We start from the raw sequence: 24986 nt of genomic DNA on the forward strand, positions 1-24986 counted from the left end.
CAAAGTGTCTTGTGTTTATTTGTTTTAGGGTGCCCCCCCCACACGCACACAAATAAATGCTGTTTTGTAAGGTTTGCCAACACTTGTTTAGTTAGGAAGCACACGAGGTTTCAGATCGGCCTCTCAGGCAGACAGTCAGAGGGTAGAGAATAAAAAAAAAAAATTTTTTTAAGCTACCGAGCTAGAGAATTTGACTCTCCAGCGCAAGATCCACAAATAACCCCTGGGCCCGGCTGCGTGCTGGCCCTCAGGTCTCCTGTCCAGAGGCTCCCGCCATCGGCTGCGAGCGCCAGACTCACAGCCTGCGGCCCCCCTTTCCTCCCCTCTCCGCCCCCCACTCGCTCGCTCTTGCCCGCCAGGCGCGCGGCAGCCACCGGGACGTGGCGCAGCGGGCAGCGCAGGTACCTGTAGAAGGCGGGAGGGCCAGCCTCGCGCACCGCATAGCCGTTCGGCTCGTTCTCCAGGTAATAGGGCACCTGCTGGCCATGGGGGTGCAGGAAGGGCGAGAGCTGCGGTGGCTGGTGCAGCAGCACCAGCGAGCTCGGCGACACACTGTTGAGCGGCGGGAAGCCCCCCAGGCCATTAGCGCTGAACGCCGCTTCGGACCCTGGGCCGTAGGCGAGGCCGGACTGGCCGTAAACGGGCGCGGAGGCGACGGCCGCGGCATTGAAGTCATACGCGGCGCCCTCTGGGTAGTCGTAGACAGCGGGCTTGCTGCTGTCCACGTACACCTCGCCCAGGGGCCTCTCCAGGGGGATCTTGAGTGGCGGGTGGGTCAGCGGCTCCAGCTCATTCCCTTGGATCTGGTGCAGCAGAGCCATCCCGGACGCTTTGGTGTGAGGAGTCATGTTCATGGTCAGCGGACTCGAGCAAAGTGCAAACCGTCTTCCCGCATGGCAGATGGCTCAGCAGCCCATCGGCCACCTGAAAGAAGAACACAGCCCGCGGTTAGAGGCGGCGCAGCACACGTGCAGCCGCGACTCGAGCAGTGGCCCTGTCGCGGGTGCCGGCGCGTCGGTCGCCTGGAGCCGGTCGGCCGGACTCGAGCAAGTGCAGTCCGGCGCGAGCGCGCTCCACCAACTTCCCCGACTCCGGCTCTCCAACTTTTAAGTACGGGTCTCCAGGACTCATGTGCACTACGAAGGTGCTGGAAGCCGGCCAAAGACTGTTACCTTGCGCTGGCATTGGCTTAAACATCACTCCAGGCGCAACCCGTTTTGGAGCGATCCCAGAGAGCAGCTTCCCTGAACTTTACTTTACTTGCCGCTGCTGCATGGAGGCTGAATTTCACTGCAGGAGGGGGTGAGGGCGCAGAGGGAACTCCTAAAGGTGGCCCAGGGACGACGCGGTTTAAAATGAACTCGGAAGACTGATCCAGGGGCGAGTTTTCTACCGTGCTGCCTTATGTAGCCGGTGCCAGGCTCCAGACTATCTCTGTTTGTGTCTCTCACTGCTTGATGCACTCTTCTCGTTGGCTGGACCATGTAGTGTGTACATAGAATGACCCTGGGGAGGACCACTCTGTAACTGAGATATGTGGATAGGATGGGGTGTGCGCTTGCATATGCAGCTAAGTACAGACAACTCTATTTAGCCGCTGCAGCGACAGACCGCTGGGCGGCATCTGGGGGGCGGGGCGGAGATTCAAGGTGCTCACATAGGAAGAGCTGTACTTTGCAATTCGGGGAATGTTGCCGGACCTGAGTTTCCTTTTGCAAAACTCTTCCAAAGTGGTCTTTTCCTGTCACGATCTTCTGCGATGCTCCCAGCCCGACTTGTATGTTTGGGTTGGACCACAGCACTGTATTTGCTTCCATTAAGGAATTCTCATGTGAATGATGATTCATAAAAACCTCTGGGTAGGCGCACATAGGTGTTCATGCCTTCCACAGGTTATGCAACTAAAACTTTAGAAAACTGAATGTGAAATGTGACCTTTTCATACAAAAGTAACCTCGGGTCATTAACCACATCTTTGGCAATTATGTTACACTGTTGGTCTAACCAACAAATTTTAAAAATGCAATGATACATTTCTGTTCTTTAATTCTACAATTGGACCTTCTCCGCTCACATGGGGTAGGATATGCAGAATCAAATATCCAGATGAAAAACAGAAAAAAGTTTTGAACTGAATTCAAAGCTAAGCACACACACCGTATATAATGTATGTGTATATGTATGTGTATGTACCAAAGATATGGTAGTATATTGTGTGTTGTGTACCCATAATCTTGGATAGTTTATACTTTTTAATAAACTTCCTTTGCCCAGCCTAATAGACTCTGATATGAAAATCTGATACAACCATTAATACTTTGCTTTAATTACTATCCCAAACACGCAACAGAGTACCTAACAAAATGTTTGTGGCATACATAAATAAATGCCAACATTGCTGTTACTAATGGTAACATTTTTGGATATTTTTATCCTAATAAATGAACATTTTACCTAATTGTTATGAGACAGACCATTTGGGGACAACATGCAGATGTAGCTGATTTTATATGAAGCCAAAACTGAACTTATCATCAATAACTATAGATTGTAAGCAAAAAAAGGGTTAAAACCACATTAGGTGAATCACGGATATATCTCTTTATGGCCAGCAACCATTACTTTCCAAAGCAATTTTTTTGCAGATGATTTCGTTTCCGTAAATCACACTTTCAATTTTCAAATGTCTTTTTTTTAAACACATGCAAAAGCACTTCATCGAGCTCTTAAAAATCTGAACCTGCTAAATTACGTATAAATTACACAAAGAATGCTACAAGTCCTGAAAGCAAAAGGAGATACACACAAAAACCCATGAAAACAGCAAATCTTCATCTCCTTTCTAGGATACAGACGCCGGCCAGAAAGGTAAGTTGCTTTCTCAAAATGCTAAAGCTACAAAGAGAGAAATCAAAACAATCCTACCCTGCTGGATCAAGAGCATCTTTCCAGAAAGGTTCCATGGGCTCGTGGAAGTCAAGAGCTGAAACAGTGAGAATGAAGGGAGGGACGTGCTTGCATGTGCGTGTGGCTCCGTGTGTGAGCGAGGCTGAGCATGTGTGGATGTGTTTGTGTGTGGAATGGCAGGGATTCGGGAAGCAGCCAGTAGGCAGGGCACTTGGCAGCCCCTCCCGGCAGACACGGCAGCTGGGCTGCTGCACAGAGCTGGATGAATGGCAGTGGGGAGTGAGGAGAAGCTTGCTGTCTGCTCTTGGAGAACAGGGTAGCACAGTCAGAATCAGCATTCTTGGGGGAAAGCAAAACTCCAGTCCCCTTTGCTCCTTATCCTTGGAACCCAGAAAGTGACCCATGCTTTCTGCTGCCATCCTAAGCAAGAGAGAAAACAGGCTTGCTTTAAATCATAGGCTTATGGCTAAAATAGAATGCCAATCAAAAGTGTATGGATATCAAGTTTTAAAAATGTGACATACGCGGTTTTTCCTGAAGAATATAATTTAACAATAAAAGTCTTTTGGGATACACTTGGACCAAACGCCTTGCTGGCCCCAGCCCCGCGTCTCTGAACAGACACACTATTGCCATGCCTCCGATTGCACCAGGAAACCAGACTTTGGAATAAATGTTTTGGCATTCTAGGGATGTGTTTCCAGCTGAAATGTAATACTCCTCCACCTCGTTAACCAAACCCACAAACCTTTCCACAAATAGCTCAGTTGACTGTTTACTGTAAACATATGAAAAATATGTATATATATATATATATACATATTATTAAAAGCTGGGGTTTGAAGATAAGACAAAAGTGGCTACCTTTGTCTTAAACTGATTTTAGGCTTTCTGATTGTACTGCCATTGATCATGGGGAGGGGGCCCCTTGTTTCCCGGTGATGCCCACCTGCATCTACCTGGTCCTCAACTTTTCTCTTGACTTTGGTACTGACACCCAACAATAAGGCGTCCCCGGTGTGCCCTCACCCAGGGTCCCAGGACACATGACTCCAGGCAGAGGCTTTGTTGCCAGACATTAGTCATTGCCTTGGGTATTAAATGACTAATCACAATGCCAGGAGTGGCCGGTCTCTGGCCCCAGGACCCTATGCAGTTACTGAGAGATTTATGAGTGGCTCTTGAGACCAGTACAAAGAAAAGTAAAACGTTAAATTTAAAAAGTTACAAAAATGTTAATGATGTCATATTGCAAACATATATTTTATGCTGTGAAAGACCCAAGATATTTATTGCAATAGTGGAGCACAGAAGATCTCCCTCCACGATCAGCAATAATGACAAATGTTGGGGGGGAGGGGGAAGACAATTACTCTTTGTAGGTGACAGTGGGAATCTTAACTTCTCCTTTAGGTCAGTAACAGCCGCCCATGCACTAGACCAGTCCAAAATAATAATGTGCAAGGAAGGGAGGAGGTACTCACCTGTGAGTACCATCTTCTCATGACCCTTCATCCAGATCATACTTCCCCAGAGGAGGGAAGGGGAAGGAAGAAGGAAGGGAAAGGAAGGAAAGCAAAGGGGGAGGAAAGAGAGAAGAAAAAGAAGGAAGAAAGAAAGAATCTCCAAATATTCTCCTTGAACATTAAAAGGATCAGAAGCCTGGCTGGCTATCTCTTTATAGACTTTTGAGTATTTTGAGACTAATAATCAAAGTTAATCCAATAAATGCAGCTTTCTTGAACATTTTCTCTCCATCAGTCTCCTTCCTCTTCTTCGTAAGATTTGTCCCCCGGGCTTGGTGACGGTGGGTGGGAAAGGATACTGTACCTGGCCAATTCCCTTCTCATGCTTCTGGCATCAATTTCAGAGTCCGGCTCCCAGCTCTCTCCTCTCCCAACTCTACACGGTCATGCTGGACACGCCCACTCCCTGCGTCACTTGACGGTACTCACAGGTGAAGAAAGGTCAAGCCTACTTCTCTAGCTCCACCACCGACTGTATCTCCCAGACCCACTGGGCGTTGCTGGCTTATTCAAAATATGATTCATCATTCTCCACTCCCACCCCCAAACATGGTGTCCCCTCAGCAAACCCGGCCTGTGAACAGGATCACAGTCCCTCCCATCGCCCAGATTGAAGTGTCTGAGCCTTCTTGGAGGGCCGTCTTTCCCTCACTTTCCCCATTTGGAGCAGTCGAGCTTTGCCATCTCTCCCTTCCCGTCCCCCCCCCACCCCCATCCTCTCTCATCGCCCTCCCTCAGGGTCTCATTACCTTCCCTGTTGTAGAGCCTCCTAGGGATCTCTGCCTCTTCCCTTCCCTTGTTTTTCCTAGATCCTGCTGCCTTTTATTTCCTTGGGTTTTACTCCTTCGGGATCCATCTTCTCATGACCCTTCACCCAGAGCTTGAGCTTCACCCAGGAGCTCAAGCCCTCCTCTTTACACAGCTATATCCTGTCTAGTGTATCTGCTCCATGTGTAGCTTATGCTTCAACCAAGTGAAAATTTGAGACACCAAGCACTCAAAGCTTTCCTGGTGACATTCTCTCTGTCCATGTCCCCCACTTTCCTGGCTTGTTGGGGGAAAGCATACCGTTTTTTAAGGTCCCGTCCAAATGCCACCCACATCTATAATGCCTCCCTTATTCAAAAGGAATTTCCTCCCCTCTGAACGCCAGTGGAATTTCTCATGCATTTATCACATTCTTCCCTGAATCTGAGTTATTATTTATCATTCCCTCATCCTGCTCAGAGCTCCTTAAGGGTGTGCATAGAATTATTTGGGGATTCTAACCCTGTGCCTGGTCATATTAGGTCATCGAAGATCTGGTAATTTATTAATCCAGCTACTTATAAGGATAAAATAACATTACCTCTCTCTGGATAACCATCTCCCAAAGCTAACTTGGTAATATTCTACCATTTCCAAAGTTGTTTATGCTAAAAGATTATCTTTGCATCCTCGTAGTGACTGAGGCCATGAAGTTAAAATTTAGATTCGCACAATCTCAAGGATTAAGCCTGCACTTCTTGGCAGCATGACTCACGAGAGACCTCTGAATTTTTAGTTTATAACCAGATAATGCTATGATCAAACATAGTGTCTTCTGTAGCTCCATTAAAAGCTTTTTACATTTATGAAAACATTATTTCTCCAACAGAAACATGAAAGAAAATATATGTGGAACTATTTCCAAAATAGCTTACACTACTAGAAATGGTTCCTTCACTCTGAGACGTGAAGGTCTAGCTATGTCCGAACTGACCATTATTTTTATTATAAATGCTCTGTTTGGGGAACTTGTTTTTGCACATTCGTTTGACACCATTCATTTTCCTCTAAAGTGTAAGAAACATGAAGAATTTCCTTTAAAGTTGCTGCTCATTTTAAAAATAGTTCAGCCTATTTCTTTTAAGAACTTTTGATTAGCTCGTAGACTTTTTTCAACTGACCTTTGATTTTTGTTTTATGAGATAAAATTCATATGAAATGAAACACGCATATTTCATATACACAGTTTGATGAGTTTGGCTAGATGGATATGCCCATGTAACCACCGTCTCAGTGAAATCACAGAGTAAGCACTTGAAAAAAGTTCCCTTCATGTCCATTCTAGCCGACTCCTCACCCCTATGGCAAACACTGTTCTCATTTCTATCACCTTGGGTGTATTTTGCCTCCTGGCCCAGAGTAGAGACCATGACGTCTTACAAACTGGAGCACACAGACCACGTCTCCAACCGATGGCACAGCCAGCCAGGTACTGGGCTCACAGCTCTGCCGGGCATCAAGGTGCAGAGCTACCCTTCTCTCAGCCAGACCCTTCTCCTTGCGGTCGGCTCCCCTAAGGCCGTAGAATTACACGGACACTCCATTCACAGATCTTTTTAATTATAGTAGGTTTTATATGATCAAATGTTGCATAAGCCTGCAAAGATACAAGTTAATGAGAAACAAGCGAAACCAGATTTTTTAACAGCCTTTTCTTCTCACGACCACTCCAAAAAAAAAAAATTTTTTTTTAATGCCTTATAAGCCAAGAATCAAACCCGTGATCCCTATTTTCATAAAACCTGGGACCTCCATACCATTTCCTGGCTTCCTCTCCAGGACGTGGTGGAGATAGTTTGAATTTTGGGTTGTCAAGCAGATGGCTACTCTTCCTCGTGAAACAAAAAGTGATTCGGATTTAATTTACCAGCTTAATAGGATTGAGTCACTTTCATCTCACACTGTCTTGGAAAACATTTTAAAAAATATTTTAGAATCTTTTTATCTAACTTACCTAGACTGTATGTGGCAGAAGACAATTCAGAAAGAATTTCTGCTATAAATGCTATGTGATAAAAGAATTCCAATTATTCCAATTATTATTATTACACCGTGTCCCTCTTCCTCCCTTTATCTATTGTTTACTTGAGGAGTCTCATTGCCAGCTTCGGGTATTATTTCTCTGCGGAGAGCAACATACAGATTGTGTCTAAATTCACTTTGATTCCGATAGGCCTATCTACTGTTCAGGAGGGCCTTTACACACACACGCACACACGCACATGCACATGCACCCCTAGTAATCAACCAAGAACTTTGCCTAATTTCAGAACCAACCCTGGTCAAATGGTAAAGAGAGGAAAGAGAGTTAGAGAGAGTTAGAGAGAGAGAGAGAGAGAGAGACTTGTACATTATGAGTTTTTTCAGGCCTTTCTTCTTATTTCCTTACCACACTCATCTGGATAACTGGTTCCCTCCCGCTCTCCCCGAGCACCTGGGCCCCCCCATGCTAGCCAGGGCTCCTCCCTTCTCCCAACCTCCTCAATCACAATCATTACAATTACAATGACTGTCTCAAGGAAGTGATATATTTATGAGTATGCCAAGGAATGACTCCTTTATTCAATTCACTCAAAAAATATTGATTACCTACTGTTTACCAGGACTATTTCTAAGTGTTTGGGCCCTGTCTTGATTAGCTCAGGCTGCCATAACAAAATACCATAGACTGGGTGGCTTAAATGACAGAAATTTATTTTCTCAGACATCGGGAGGCTGGAAGTCCAAGATCAGGGTGCCAGCATGGTCAAGTTCAATTGAGGACTCACTTCCTGGCTTTCAGACGGCTGCCTTCTCCCTGTGTCCTCACATGGTGGAGAGAGCTCTCTTTTCTTATAAAGCCACAGTCTTATTAGATTAGGGCTCACCCTTATGACCTCATTTAACCTTAATTACTTTCTAAAGACCCTATCTCCAGATGCAGTCACATTAGAGGTCACGGCGTCAACATATAAATTTGGGAGAGAAACAATTCAGTCTGTAACAGTCACCCCAAAATAAACAAACCAAATACCTCTTCCCTCAAAGGGCTTCCTGCTAGGGGTTTAGTGTTCAGTCCTATTTTATGGCTCTTCTCACTCAGCCTCTTCTGAAAGCATCCCTGCCTCGCTTTGCCTCAGGTGTTGATATTCTTCTGGGTTCAGCTCCTAGGCCTTCTTGTCTCCTCTAAACATCTTCTTTGAAATAATCTCAACCATTACCAGAGGTCTAAATGTCATCTGTAAACTGAGACTTAAAAATTAAAGTCTCCAACCAAGATCTCTTTGCGGGCTAGGGAAATCCACATTTCCAGAAATCCATTAGACATTTTTACTTCTGTGTTCATTCAGTCGGTAAATATTTATTGAGCACCTACTATGTCTTAGCAATTTGAAGCCCAACTTGTTCAAAATTAACTTATCTTTTCCCCAGACCTACTCCTCCCTCTGTTTCCTGTCTCAGCAAATGACATTGCCATTGGTGTAACTGTGAAAGCCAAAAATTTCCAGCCTTTAGCCTTGACCCTCCTTCTCACTCCCTATATTTGATCTATCACAAATCTTTTTTTTTATTATTTCTGTTTTCTTTATCTCATTTTAGTCTAATCCCTTTCCTCATCATCATTATTATTTTCAGGCCACCGTCTACTCTCCCAAGATGTTCCTTTAGGCTTTTTCTTCCAACATTTTTTCCCCATATTGCAGGAGGAGTAATCTATCTCAGGAGCAAAGAACTTGAATTATTACTCTCACCCACTCTCCCACAGGTACTATACTCCTGACATATTGAATTACTTTGAAGTTTCTCAAACACTCTGAAATCTTGAGTCTAAATATTTACATATGTGATTCACTCTACCTGATTCACTCATCCTTTTCTACCTGACTAACTCCTACCCATCCTTCAAGTCTTTCTTGCAACATCACAGCCACCAGGAAGGGTTCTTTGTTTCCCTATTAGGTGCCTCTCCTATGAACGCCTATAGCTTCCTAAAAATCCTGTTTTAGCTCCCATCACACTGTTGGAATTTCCTGTACATTTCTCTGTATCCTCTCACTGACCTATAAATTGAAAAAGGGCATACGAGGACCATCTTTTTCCAAGTCACAAGTCCATTGCTTAGTACAATGCCTGATGCATAGTTGGCCTCCAATAAATACAATTTGAATAATGAATGCTTAAACCCATCCTAGATATCACATTTGCATTGTTAACTAACTTCCTCAATAATGTAATGCAAAAAGAGTGAATATATCTGGCTAGAATTCAGAACCAGAACTTAGAGAAAATTTGGAAGTAGATTCTTACTTTCTAGAACAACTCAGATTTCTTATCTCATAACGAGCTATTAGAATTGATGGCCCTTTTATAGGTTGTCAAGTTCAATCTTTTCATTGTATTTATAAAGAAACCGAAGCCCAGAAAGGCACAGGAGACTTGCCAAACTCCATACTTGCTAAAGGTCTAGTCTAGTAGAACTGGACTAAAATCTAGGTCTCCACACATAGGGTGCATCCTTCCTTCTATCCCACCTCTCGTCTCTCCAGGTGGATACTGCATTCTTTCTTCTTTTAGTATGAGTCATGATCTGCATAATTAAATTAAAATATAATCTTGATAGTTCAGGGGGCTATTCTTAGAGTCTTAGAAATTCCTAAACCTTTGGAAAACACAAGACACTTCTATACTCTCAAATCACTAAAAAAGAAAAGAGGAGAAGGGTGTGGAAACATAAGTTAAAAACATTGAAACGACTTGTATTCAGAGAATTGACTTGCCTTATAAAACATGAAAAATGAGTTTTCCACCTTTCCTTCAGTACTCCTTGGAAGAGAATTCATTAAGGTCTGACTCTTATACCCATAGCATTTGAATTGAACTTTCTAGCTAAAGAAAAACTTTAAATCCTTGCTATATTTGTTAATTGTACAAACTTGAAAATAGACTACCTTTAACTAAAAAAATTAATTGCTTTACTTCGTTTGATACATTTCCACTTCCAAGAAAATTTAATTTGAAAGACATTAAAGCACCTTTCCATTTTGCTATCATACTCATCAAGGAAACCACTTTATGATCAAAAAGTTCTAGCTTTCTTGAAAACCATAGCTTCTTAAGAGAATTGGGAAAATTATTAGGGACATTATAAACACTCAAAGCAAAAGAATTTATTGGTCCACTTTTGGTCGATTCTCAAATAAAGACACTACTTTTGGTAACATTTGCCCTTAGATTTTTGTACCATAAGTACAAAGAAAAAAATAATTCCACAAACTATTATGCCAAATCCTAATAAATGGCTAAACTGTACACATCATAACCTTTTTCTCTTTTCTTCACCCTGTCCTTCTCAATTTCTTGTCTGTAATAGTCTCTACCTCTTCTTTATCTGCTGTCAAGCCTGTCTTCTCTGAGGTCTTTGCAGGTCAGCCCTAATCAACATGGGTCACTCCATGGAGACTCAGAATTCTAATCAAAACTCACAGCAGAAAAAAATGCCTGTGCAGGCAATTTGTTCTCTCTTACAATTCCCTCGGCCTTTCTTTTCAACAGCCCATCTCTGAGACTTCTTCAACACAACCTTCTCAGGCCTCGATTGTGGTGAGTTATCCAGGTTCAAGTTGGATTGGTGAGGAGGATTATTTCTGTTCCGTCTGAGATAGTGCAGTATGAGCATAATCATCAGTTTGGGAGACTTTTCTTTCAGATTAGTTTGACAACAACCAGATCATCTCAAAACATCCTTTTTCTAGAGGGTTTTTTTTTTTTTTTTAATGGATAGGTCTAAACTTCACCAAAGGCCTAAGGTGAATCTTGTTGACTATTAATTGAACATCTACCATGTGCTTTACAGATTTCATTCCATTTCAAATTTTTACCTCATTTATTTTTAAGTATATAATACAGTTTGTGTTTTAAACTTCAGAAGACATTTCCAAAGCCGTATTGAGAAAATCATCTCTCACCTCTCCCTGACTCCCACTAATTTTCCCTCTCTAGGGGCAATAGATGTTACCAGTTTTTAAGTTTTCTTCCAAAGATATTCCATGAATGTAGGACTCCCTCCCCTCTCTCTGCCACATGCCATGTTTTTTTGTTTTTATTAACAATGTATCTTGGATATCTTTCTACTTTGCTGCACAAATATCTTCCTCGTTTGTTCCAACTGCATAGTATTCCACTGTGTGTAAGAACCATAATTTACTTCACCAGTTCCCCATTAATGACAATTAAGCTTCTCTGCAATCTTTTGCAATTATCAATAATGCAACAATTAGTAACCTTGCACATAAGTCAATTTTCACAAGAGTAAACATGTGCAAGGTTATAGCAGAGGTTGTTAAAATGCCCCGCATAATGGCTGTACAATTTGAACTCCCACATCCTCATAGATATGCTGCATCTTTAAACTTGTTGATGTTTCTCAAAATAGTATCTCCATGCACTTTTAATTCAAACTCTCTTAATTCAACTGATTGAGAGAGTTTGAGCATCAGTGATTGAGGCTGAGCATCTTTTCACTTTTTAGTTTGAATACTAGCTCTACTAACGAGAGGTTGGGTGATTTGGGAAAAATTAAAGTCTTCAAGATTTATAAAGTTGGAACAATTCCTACCTCAAAGGGCTGTTACAAAGATGAACTGCAATGATGTAAGAAACGCGCATTCTTCCTGCCAGTTTCCAGAAGCACAAGCTAATAGTACATTAAAGGTAACAGAAAGTGTGATAAAGGGCAGAGTTACGGGGCCTGAAGATTTCAAATGAAATAAAGAGCTGTTGTTGAAGGCTTGCTTCCTTCCATTCCAAAACAACAGTTTGCTTAACACAACATCATTGAAATTCAGTACAAATCAGGATTTCTCTGGGGATACAAAATAAGCATGGATAGTGGCACCTTCGGTGTGGAATAGAACATTAACACCAAGAGCAAGCTACGGAAACTCGAAAAACAGAAACTCACTTATGACTCCAGTGTGTTTTTGGAATGAATTGTTGAAATGCCAGTTTTTACTGTTTTACAGTGTTTTCAGCTCCATTGCAAACCACCCTCCATTGCCTCCACTGAGGCATTGTACAGCACAAGTAAATATCCATCATTGGATTTTAAACTTTTATAAATAAGTGGTAGATTATTGACAAAATTGTGACTGTTGTGTCAGGAAAAGGACTGCAGTTTTCATAAAAACCTAAAGAAATATTGTGAACCAGACTGTCAAATATCAGGAATTAAGATGCTTTGATACACAGTTAAAATGTTTGAGACTCAAAAGGGAAATGCATCTACAGTCTAATTTGAAATCCCCTTATGTACAAAATGTTCGGTAAAGTTGAAGCCACAGATCACCCAGTTTTCCTTGACCATATCGTTTAGTTTTTTCATCTATGTCCTATCACTAAATATAACCACTGGATTTGGAGACTGTGGGTTCCAATAAACAGGAAAACAGTAATTGTGACCTTCGACATATTCTTCATGGAAAGAAGAGGTTTTATATGTATGCCTAATTTTTCATTTTTACAAAGAAGCCAAATAGTTGCTTTTATATCAGAAGAAAAATATTGTTATGCATTTATAAGTTTCCTGGTCAATAGCATAGACATCAAAGGAAGTTTTATATTAAGAATTCTTTACAGAGTTAAATATACTCTATTCCAAATTTTTAGAAATCCCATTAAGAGAAAATTAAGATAACATTTTATTACCTTGATATTTTTTTAAATGTGTTTTTATGTGACAAGTACATAGATCGAAATTAACAACTCAACCAAGTAGGTTTAATCCTCCATGGACAATGGGTAGGCAATTTGCTATTACAGGACTTGTCACTTTGAATTACACATGTTGTTTAGTGTTTGCGTTTCTTAACTAGCTTTTGAGGTCATCGTGAGCCCCTAACATGCTGTCTGGCATATATTTGGTGCTCAGTAAATATCTTAGAAAAGAAAGAATGAATGAATTGTGGTTTAAATGAATGAATGAAATTACTCCAACTTTTCATGTAGATAAAAAGCTTTTCTAAGTATTACCTATTGTTTTGATTCATGTAGTATTTACCAGGCGTTCATTACTATCAGAAACACAGAACAATACCCATTCCTCAAGAAGTATAGAGCAAGAGGACATGTTCTGATCAGCAGATGACCTGAAATCCACAGGCCTCCGGTGTCCTAGGCCTGCCCTAACAGTTCAAGATAGGCTCTTTGTGCCAATTACACTGAGTCTCCTCTGAGATCCTCAAGTCTCAGCTCCATCCACGGCAGGGACCTCTCCTGTTAATGACCCCCAGGAACATGTGGCCCTGTGACCGCAGAGTCCAAAGTCAAAGGTACGAACAGAGAAAATTCAAGGTCCCCCCAGGACCACACACTTAGCAGGGGGCCCGCTGACTTGGAGGTGCTCTCTCCATTCATGACCAGATGTAACTGTTCTACTCGATCGCCGCAAACTCCTCATCATCATTAATAGCATTTGCTGCTTATATTAGTACTCTTGGAAAAATCTCATGATATCCAACTTTATACAGCCTTTTATTCATGTCCAGAAATTTCCATTATAAAACCAATTTGCCGAACTCTTTGAAGGTAGAGACTACGTTCAGGAATCAACTCAGGATGACTCGATGGAGACTCTTGGTGGTAGAAAGATTGGCCTCGTCATTTCAGTCATTTTATTAACTGAGTTAAGTGATGTGATGGTCAATAGGTTTTTAAAAAGCACATATGTATGCGTACACACACACACACACACACACACACACAGAATGTGAAAACAGAACCATTTGGTCCCAGTGTTGGGCTGAGAGCCCTAAATATTAGATTAGGTCACACTCCAAAGTGAAATCTAAGGCCACCAATGTAATCTTGGGGGCAGGGGGGGGAGTCACTGTGGCAATTTCACTCTTCTCTCTCATACATTAAGGGTATAAAAGAACTAGAAGTTGAGAAATGAGAGGATCTTGGGAGAAAGTCATTTGCTGTGCATCCCATTCCACCTCAGGTGGGAGAGCAAGGACATGCCCACACCACCCCAAGCCCGAGGAAAGCAGCCTCAACACAACTCCCAGAAGACTTGACAAACGTGGCCCCCTGTATCTGATCCACCTGGGAATCTTAAGGACAAGAGAACCTGGCTCTCTCCTATGATGGCAAGCAAGAAAAGATGGGTGTGTTGGGATTGGACTATGCTCCCAAAGTTTGTGGAGGCAAAAGATGAAGTTGATGTGGGCCACATGCAAGAGAGAACCAGTGTAGGTTCAATTTGGATCCAGCCCAAGAGGACTGCCTAAAGGAGACAGGCAACCTGAATAGCAAGTGCATTGCTGATCCCTGAGGCTGAGGAGTGACCATCCATAACCAGGCAGAGGATGTGATCTTACCTGCATGGAGGGACTCACCAGTTAAAGATCCCCGGAGAGTACAGAGAGTGTGTCAAAAGAGCCCAGGAATGAGCTGCTGAAAGAGAGAAGCAGCTCCTAACACCTGCCAGACCCAGAAAGCATGGCAAGCTTACCGCGGCATTTCCTGCCTGTTTCCTCGCCTCCCGACGCATCCATTTCAAGCCTTAGGGATCAGAAATTCAGCTGGCAAAGTGCATAAAGAATAACGAATTTGACTGAAGGAAAAAGAGGCCAACTTTCCTCTGTCCCACTACAAGCAGTGAGCTTGTTTGAGGTCTGGACTGGGAAAGGCAAGGAGATGTGACATTAAATAAAACTCATATCATTTGATATTTTCATCAGGCTGGTTATATCAGTTAGTGACTAGCGGTCTTTTATTACTTGGAAGTGACCAGAAAGTCTTGAGATTTTCTTTACATTTTATCCAGATAAACCACTGGCCCTATAAAACAAATTTAAAGGCACAGTGAATACTCTCTTTATATACTCCATGAAACCTGCTCGTCAGTGTAATGGTCATATTTATATTCCTTCAAGGAATTCAAGCCTCTCATGTACCCTTCCCCTTGACTGCCTTTAATAAATAAAACAAATGGATCCCGTAAGTAATAGTTGAGACTAATTGGAGCGAAATTTGCTGAGCCAGGAAAGTCAACATATCTGCTACTTCTTTTCAAGGACACAGCTGATGCCTAACAGAATAAAATGCCTTAATAATTCTTCATATGTCAAATTACAGATTTTTTAAACAAGTCAACAAAAGGCACTCTAAGAGGCTCAGCTTATACCTCTGTATAAAGTCAAATATCTCCTTCCACAATATTTGACTACATAAATGGCGGTTTGTTGTCGGTATTTAAAAACACAAAATTGGAAGAAAAGGGGCATGTTCTTTCATTAACTACTCTCTAAATCAAGTCCGGCAAGGATGAAATGAAGAAAGAGTATATTCAGTTACAAGAACAGCAGGCTCCACCAGGTCTCCAGCTCTTGGGATGGCCCCTTTCCAGCATAGCTCCTGCCCGCAGCTCACCTGGGACTAGGTCAAGAGCAGGAAAGGCAGTCTCTTGCTGGAGGGTAAATGAGAGAGGCACGCAGAGTTTGCAAAGAACAGCTGACTTTTGAAATTGGTCCCGACACCACTAGAATCAGAAAAATTCTCTCAGGAAGCAGACCATTACCAGCCACTTCTCTAGCAGCTGTGATCTAGAGCAGCCTTGTTGTGACTGTGACTTTAATGTCAAAATTAGGTCAAAGTCAGGAGTATTGTGAGCATGCTGTGAGGACAAGCCAGGTAACCATAGGATGCCAGGGTTGGAGAGGACCTGATAGCTCATCTACTTTGACAGGTCACAGTCTTTCCCACCGCCCACTCATATGAGGAGTGAGGCTCACAGAAGCTTGAACATTCCCTTGTCCAACCCCAGGTTCTCCGCAGTGCCTACTACACCAGGATTTTTCTCCCATGTAAGGAAATTTGAGAGTGAAAAGGACATTAACATAAGAATAACTCGATCTTTTCACAAAGCACACCTATATCACTTGATAACAAAGTACTTGAATCATACCCCCAACAAATCTCATGACAGAAGCATGCTACCACAGCACATTTCAGAATTGCTTATCTGTTATAGTATCTTCTGTGTATAGACTGGCAACCGAGGCCCTAATGGGTTAAGTGGCTTCCCACAATGAAAACCTAGAATCGTGATCTCATTAAATCATTAAAAATGGGTGGAATTTGTGTTTAGTGTCACTTCCAAGAAAGTGTAGTCTTTATCTGCGGCAGCCCTTTACTTTGCTCGAGCATCTTTCAAAGCTTCCTTCTTGAGATTTTTACCTTCTCAACAAAAATCGCAGCCTCGCGATGCATGTGACGTAGGCATTTGGGGGAGAATCATCACACTGGGATGTTAAGGTGCCTTCCCAAGATTAACTGCGTAATGAGAGAGGTGTGCCCTCAACGCCTGGTTTCCACAGTCTGGTCCCCAGAGCGATCACTATCCTCTGGAAATGTGTACAAATGCAAATTTGAGGTATAACTGGCACTTTCCTTTCTTTCTTCTCTTTCCATACCTCAGCTCAAATGTCATCTTCCCCTGACCACTCCAGCGAAAGTGCACCCCCACTTCCCTTCCCCATTCCAGTCTCTCGCTGAACCGTCAGTGGGTATTTTCCCACACATAACACTTTTCAGTCGCTATAATGGTCAGTTTTACATGTCAGCTTGGTCAGGCGATAGTACCCACTTATTTAACCAAACCCTAATCTAGGCGCAGCCGTGGAGGTATTCTGTATTGACTTTAATTATCCTCCACAGGAGAGGAGGAGTGTGGCTGTACTTGTAACAAGTTTCATTGAACTATCCGTACATATGAACATTTGATACAGATAAAAAAATAAAATGAAGAAAATTTTTAAAAAGTTATCCTCTAGAATATGGGTGGGCCTCATCTAATCAGTTGAAGGCCTTAAGCACAAACACTGGGGCTTCCCAGAGAAGAAAATTCTGCCTGAAGCCTGCACCATTAACTCCTGCCTGAGTTTCCTGCCTGCCAGTCTGCCATACAAGTTTCAGATTTGCCAGCTATCACAACTGGAAATATGAATGAAAAGCACGGGCTTGAGATGAAGGAACTTTCTAAAAAGAGAGACTAGTATAGTTGACCCTTGAGCAACATAGTGGTTAGGGGAAGCAACCCTCAACCACAGTCAAAAATCCATATATAACTTTTGACCCCTTCCCTAAACTTAATTGCTAACAGCCTACTGTTGGCCGGAAGTCTTACCAATAACATAAACAGTTGATTAATACATATTTCATATGTTGTATGTATTAAATACTCTATTCTTACAATAAAATAAGCTAGAGAAAAGAAAATGTTATTAGGTAAATATAAAGAAGATAAAATAAATTTACAGAACGGTACTGTATTTATCGACATAAATATAAAGAAGTAAATGTTATTAAGTAAATAAATTTACAGAACGGTACTGTATTTATCGACACCATAAGTTTACGTCGGTCATCTGTTTCAGGCTACGTGGTTCATTTGCGAGTTTTTTTCAAATTGTCAGTTGAAAAAAATCTGCGTATAAGTGGACCTTCGCAATTCAAACGTGTCTTATTCAAGGGTTAATTGTATAAATAAAAGTTTTTCGGTGAAAGGACACTATGTTAAGGGAACTTGAAAAGCTCTAGCAACTGGAGCCCAGTGACTACATCAAGTAGTAAGAGTAGCTGTGTTGAGGGTTTTATCTTTATCCTGGAGCCTTGGGTCACCAGGGAAATTTGGAGAAGAACGGGAAAAGTATTTCTTGTAACACTGAGTCACATATTGCCTAACTCAGTCGTAAATATCTGTCACTTTTTCTCTGAACTTAGCACATTAGAAGATAAACATTAATTTTTAGATTACAAGCAAGCAGAATTTTGTTTGATGGAAGAAGGCATAAATAAGACCCATCAAGGAAAATAGAAAAGCATTGTCTCCTGTTACTGAAGTTGACTTAGTTCTTTGTTAGAGTGTGTTCATATTGAAAAATATATCTTCTCTCAAGGCAGGAACAAATCGAGCAGCAAACTGAAGTAGTATTATATTATAACCCAAAGTATAAAATAAATATCTATGAATCTATATTGATATGAAGAAATGATTGAATAAATAAACAAATGGAGGAGAATAGACAAATCTCCTATGCAGAATTTCAAATAATTTATATAACTACTCCACCCTCAAGGAAAGAGAACATCACTCTGGACTCCCTAAAAGTGGGCTGTACATAGTGACTTCCTTCCAAAGAATACAGTAAGGAAAGGAGGTTAGAGAGTAACTTTACAGTGAAGGAACTTGACAAACACTACCTCAACCATATGGTCAAGGTCACAATCAAGTGTCGTAAATGACCTTGATAGTACATACCTTTGATAAGACATAATGAGAATGACATCTCACCTCTGTAATCTCCCTCCCCAAAAAACCATCATCCCATTCTAAGCATTAGAAAAACATCAGGCAAATCGCAACTGAGGTACATTCTACAAAATACCTAACCAGTACTCCTCAAACTTGTCAAAGTCATCAAAAACAAAGACAGTCTGAGAAACTGTCACAGCCAACGCATAAGAACAAACTGTAATATGGTATTCCGAATATTGGAAGAGAAAAAATACATTAGGTAAAAACTAAGAAAATTGTTATAAAGTATGGACTTCAGTTACTAATAATGTATCAGGGTTGGATCCTTAATGGTAATAACTAGACCACACTAAGGGAAGGTCTTATCAACAGAAGAAACTGGGTCTGAGATATCCAGGAAAGCTCTACCTACTATCTTCACAATTTTTCTGCAAGTCTAAAACTATTCTAAAATAAAATACGTATTTAAACACACATAAAAACATATACCTTGTATAAAAGTGAAATATGAAATCATTTTCTATATAGACTCATAAAGAATTGCTAACTCCATTGCCTGTTAGACCACTCTGTCATGAACACGTTTTGGTTATTGTTTAGACTCAGGGCTTATGAGGCTCCTGCAGTCTCAGAAGGGATTCCTCTTGCCATCTTGCTCTGCACGGACCAGTGTCACTTACGAGCCTGGCTCCTGAAAACAAATTGCCCATCCTTCTCCAGCCAGAAAAATAGCTGGCATCTTTCCAGAAAAGAGAGAGGTAGCTCAGAGGCTGCCGCTATCTTTGTGAGAATTGGCAGAGTATCCTTCTTCCAGGCACATGCAGCCCCACGCACAGGTGTTTTCGTCTGGGGAGCAAATTAGGATGAGATGTCAGCTGCCCATTGTCCCCTTGGCCCAGAGAGAGTTGCTGTACAAGTCACTGTGGTGGCCTTCAGGGAGGCAGGGTGACATGTAGGCAGGTGCTGGGTAACTTATGAGGGCCGTGGTGCTAGAGCAGTGAGGTAAGTCCGTGCTGTAATAAAACTCGCATAAACAAAATCACTAGCTCAGAAATCTCAAGTGTCAATCTTAAATTTCCGTGAGTTGATGCGGAGGGTTGGTAGAAACATGAAAAGGAGGGAGTGGGGGTAGAGATGTAATTAATATTTCAATTGACTTTGATTTACCCTGAACGTTTTTCCACATTTAATCGGGACTTAATTGTCCATTTACACATACGCTTCCTGTGTTTAAATAATCAGGATAGCTGGATTTCTAGAAGGCAGAAAGAATAAGAGAGAGTGGTGAAATGGGCGACAGCACATGCTTTTCAATTGGTGCACGCATTGCTGGAGGGAATTATAGAAGTATTTATCAAGAGTCTCGCACATATTTATACTTTTCAAATTATTTATCTTAAGGAACTTATCTAAGATACACATTAAGACAACAGATTTTCATTGAAGTATCACTTACTAAAAACTTGGAAGTAAACTTAAAAAAACAAGCATCTGTTAATGAAGAAATGGCTAAATAAACCATTATCCATAAATAAATTCAATTGTAACACTATTCTTAAAAATAATTTGTTCAAAACTAGACTCATTATCATTAATAAAGGGAAGAAATCAGATTATTAAAATACATATGCTTGCTTCTTTATAATATTTAATATTTTCTATATTCATATTTCTAAATGAATTATATTCATAAATAAAAAGAAAACAACTGATAAATTTCTTTCTTTTATTTTTTTACTATCTCAAACATAAAGAATGAAGATTTGAGTTCCCATTCCCACAGGCTGTTGGTTAACCCTTAGTCAAGTAAACTTTGAAGTCCTCATCTTTTAAACAAAGCGTTTGAACCCAATAATCCGAGTGCCCAACTCTTTATAATTCCGTGATTTACATGACTTTTCATATACATTTTTACAGCATTTTACAGTTATCAAAGAACTTTATCCATATGTATCTCATCTTTTAGAATTTTAGTTATTATTTTTTCAGTATTACGTACCTCTATAGCAGAGTAACAATAAAATCAGTGATAACGGCTATTCTTAAGAGCTCTCTGATTTCCACTAACAACCTAATTTGGAAAATATATCCTAACCTGAAAATATATCATTTGCACAGTGCTTTTTAAACAAATATTGGTCACTGTTTATTAGAAAGATATTTGATTCTGCTCTATTAAATAAAAAGTTAAAGTCATTCTGACCCATCTGGTAATTTGGGTGTGCAGCAGTTAGCAAACATGTGATGAAGATAGATAAAATCATAAAGAAGGGAATAGAGAGAGTGGAGAGGCAGGATGCAGGAGAAAGAACATTCTGGAATGGGAATAGGCACATCAGGGTCTTAGTCTCTGTCTTAACTAACCGTGTGTCCTTAGATAGAGCATTTCATCTCTTAGACTGTTTCTCCATCTATAAAATTAAAGGGCTCTATTAAAATAATCTTCAAGGATCCTTCCACATATAAAATTCTACTAAAGATGTTTGGGGGAAAAATTGTTGTTTTAAAGGCCAAAAAAAAAAAATGTAGTTTTATTAGTATTTGCATCCTACAACAATGACCAAAATCTGAATATTTGAGAATCACTTCAATTTAATAACTATTACACTTTGATTCAAAATCATGTGAAAAAGTGAGACATTGTCTAGCTGGAAATATCTACTAAATACACTGTGATTATATGGACAGAGGAGCAAAAATACTTTGAGGACGATGAAGGGTCAGAAGCAGACCACAGGTCAGTAGTTCTGACTCTTGATTTTGATGTCAAGTGCTGTCCTGGAGGACAATCTGAGTGGGCTTGCGATGAACAATCGATGACATCAAACACAAGCCTAACCTTCAACTGAATTCTGCCCAAGTCTGGGCTTCAGCTTTTCAGAAATACAGAGACAACTTGAAAGTCCAGCAGCTTTCAACCCTGGCTATACTTTAGGATCATGAGAGGACCTTTTAAATAATATGTCTGTCCAGACCCCACGGCACACCCATAAAATCAGAATCTCGGGGGAGTTGTCCATAGGTATTTTTTTTAGACTCACTCCCCTGAGCAAGTCTAATGTGCTGCTAGCTGAGAATGACTGGATTAAATAATGGAACATATGAAGAAAAAGAAGGAATGAGCACTGCCGTAGCTCAAAAAAAAAAAAAAAATGACAGGCTTCTCTTAGCAGAATTACAGGTGCGCAGGGCTGTGTTTGCTGTTCCACACTCTGTGCTCTGCATGAAACACAAGGAAACGGGCTTAACCACGAGAACTCGCATAACCGAAGGAAAAAAAATATAGAAGAAGGATTCAAGAACAACGGCGGCTGTTGGTGATTTTCTGAAGACCGAGGAAACTGCTTTTAAAGATTAGGCCAGGAGCAAATTCTGTCTCGGGTAGTTGAGTGTCAGGATGTGGATTTCCCGGCTTTGAACGATCGATGGCGCCTTTGAAGGATCGATGGCGCCTTTGAAGCACTCGCCGGCACCCGCTTCCCTCTGAGTCAGCCATTCGGGCCTCTGGTTAGCTCTAGATTCCTGGTCCTCCCCTGCCTGTCCTTACATTGACACCTGATCCTCTCATGCCTGTCCTTCTGTTGACCACAATCCTTGCTCTTTACACCGTCAACATTCAGCATGCGTCTCCAGTGAAATCCTTAATTGCCAGTTTCACCTCTTCTTCCCAGTTCCCACAGCTGCCATCCTAACCAATGCCCATATTTGAGACTGGTAAAAGGAAAAAGAAACTCCCGTCTCAGCAGCAGACATGCCCTTCTTCAGTTTCTTCTACTCCAAGCTAGCTTCCACACAAGCCTGGGTTAACCTTTCGCAGATGCCACTCTCAGCTTCAAAAAAGCCTTTTTGGACCTTTTTAGCCTCTCACATAAAACCTGAATACCTACCTGCTAGTCTATCTCATCAACCCAACTTCTTATTTCTTCAGATTCTTATTTCTAAAAAATCCCTTCTCTCACCAAGCCAGTATGTGGCCAGCCTTTGGAACAAACCTTTTCCCCCACGTCTGCATCAGTGAAAACCCGTTGCTGACTGTCCCGCAGTTAATAGCCACCAGCACTCACAGCTTTATGGTTTGCTTCAGCATCTTTCTAGGCTATTCACAGAAGGACAGAGAACAAATAGCCTCCGCTTTGTATCATTCATCATAAAATTGCTGCAAGAACCATTGATATTACCCCCCGACAAATCCCTTCCACCGTAAACTGAATTCCTGGGCTTCCTTTCCCTGATATTTCACTATTGTAGTTTCTGACTGCTAGTGACAGCCTCTTTCAGCCAGAGCACTATCCACTTCCCCAAACTATTCTCCACTCCTCCCGTGTGTCCTCCAGGCATCCAACTAATGATTTTGATTCCTGCCTTCAAATTTGCTCTGGCCCCCAGCCTCTTTTCTTGAACTTGGATTACCTGTTCTTTACTGCCTCCAAAGTCCTGAACCTTTCTACTTGCAACTAAAATTGCCCATCCATCCTTTATCCTCTTTCCTTGGCCTCCCTTCTGGGATGTAAAGAACTTACACAGCCATTCTTATAGTTACTGATCTTCTGACCACAACTCTTGCTGCCCGGATCATAAAAAGTCAGTACATCTTCCGATTAGACCAGATCCCAGGCCCGACTTCTCTTGGCCTGCCAGTCCTGGTGCCCCTATCTGAGACCTAGCATGAGCAAGCCTGGAACATCCATGTCCTGTAGGAGATTTTGTTTCTCTCTGCCCTCTGCTCTAAGCTGTAACCTCTAGGACCATGTGAACCTACTAGCATTTGTCTTCATCAATGAGCAATTCTGTTGTTTTGGGTCTGTCCATTCCATAGAACAGATTGTTTTCTTTTTAACATTTACCTTTGTCCTTCCTTTCACCTCTCCTGAACTTCGGTCCTTGCCCAGTGACAGAACTGGCTGCCTGGAGAGTAGTCATGCAGATAACATTTTGAAGTTTGACCTTCTTAAAGTCAAAGGGATACATTAGACTGGATATTGGCTCAAGGTCCACCCCAGCCCTATTATTCCATCATTTTCCTTAAGGTAAGATGAGGGATAAGTCAATAAAATGACACTGCAGTGAAGTCAGTGACAAGCCAAGAGGAAAACAATTTGAATAACTATATTATTTGATGGATAACAGTGACTTCAGTTAGTCTCCTGTTTTTTTCCCCACTCATTCTAATCAGCTAATCAGTACCCAGGAATCTAGAAACTGTTACTCTTTGCATATGATTCCTTGTTCGGAGGAAGAAAAGTTCAAACAACACAACTTAACTTCAAACGAAACGTCAAAGTTATTATCTCAGAACAACCATTTGGTCTCGCACACCCCAACTTCATTGTTTTCTGTTAGAGGCTCTACTTCCCAAAGTGGCGCCAGTGCGAACAAAGGTAGCTTTCAAGAGTAGAACATCAAAAGTCAGGGAGTGACATTCTCGATCTCTGATTGCTAGTAAATTTTACTGGCTAGTGAAATGGTGGCAATCCAGAGTCATTGCAATGCGAACCAACAATGACCAAATTCTTTCAGAAGCCTTCTCCACTCCCTAATGGCAATGTTATTTATAATAACCCCGCTTAATCTAACTTATTCCAATTTGACAAATACCTATTAAACACCCGCTTCATGTGAAGTATTGTGTCCTAATCTGTTTCTCATCCTCGTCTTAGAAAGTTTTCTTTCTACCAAAAATATTAGGTATGTTTATTTAGTTGAAAGTCATCTGATGCCATTACTGATAAAAAATCCCAAAATAACAACTCAGTCTTTGAACTTGACCCAAGGATCAATTTTCCAACTAGGACCTCTACAGCCCAATCACTTGCCACCAGGGGAAATGAGAGTTTTGGTTTTTTTTTTTTAAGATAATTAGACACTGAAAATTCTGTTCTTGACTCTACAACAAGCAGGATCTCCCCCATAAATCAGTGAAAGAGAAGATATCACAGTTCCTACTTGAGCAAAGACGCATAAAGCAAGGAAACAACCCTAGCTTTCCCCAGTCACTGGGAGCCTGCCAAGGAGACTACCTGATGCCACCTGTAGACTTCCTTTCAAGTAGGACCAGAGTAAAGGCCTCCAGTTGCCTCTGAGCAGCTGCTTTCAAGTGTACCTTCTAGCAAAGAGAATATTCTTCATCGCCAAGTTTTTCACTCCTCTAGAAAAATGAGTCAGAATTGTTCCAGAGCCTTAGCGTTATCACAGATGAGAGAGTATGTTTGCTAAGACTTCCGTAACAAAGTACTAAAACCGGGTGGCCTAAACATCAGAAATTTATTGTCCCACATTTCCAAAGGGCGGAAGTCTAAGAATAAGGTGTTAGCAGAGTCGGTTCCATTTGAAAACTCTGAGAAAAATCTGTTCCATGTTTTCTCTCTTAATTCTTCCAGTGGTTTGCTGGCAATCTCTGGTGTCCTAGTTGTGGTTGTAGAAGCATCACTTGAATCTCAGCCTCACATGGC

The 24986-nt window shown here is 41.4% G+C and overlaps 1 protein-coding gene across 11 annotated transcripts in view; it reads right to left on the reverse strand.

Annotated features, from left to right (window-relative positions):
• The window catches only part of ESR1 (estrogen receptor 1), a 305928-nt gene that overhangs the window by 206002 nt on the left and 74940 nt on the right, over positions 1–24986 (reverse strand). For 2 of the 11 annotated variants that reach the window (XM_025049475.1, XM_015592379.2), the window contains exons 1-2: positions 2926–3161; positions 406–924 (exon numbers count right to left, since the gene is read on the reverse strand). In XM_025049475.1, coding sequence (XP_024905243.1) covers positions 406–854 — 449 coding nt within the window. In that variant the 5' untranslated portion in view covers positions 855–924; positions 2926–3161. The other 9 variants (XM_025049474.1, XM_006915762.3, XM_015592380.2 and 6 more) reach the window with 9 other exon arrangements.

The sequence above is a fragment of the Pteropus alecto genome, unplaced genomic scaffold (assembly GCF_000325575.1).
Source record: "Pteropus alecto unplaced genomic scaffold, ASM32557v1 scaffold176, whole genome shotgun sequence".
NCBI lineage: Eukaryota > Metazoa > Chordata > Mammalia > Chiroptera > Pteropodidae > Pteropus > Pteropus alecto.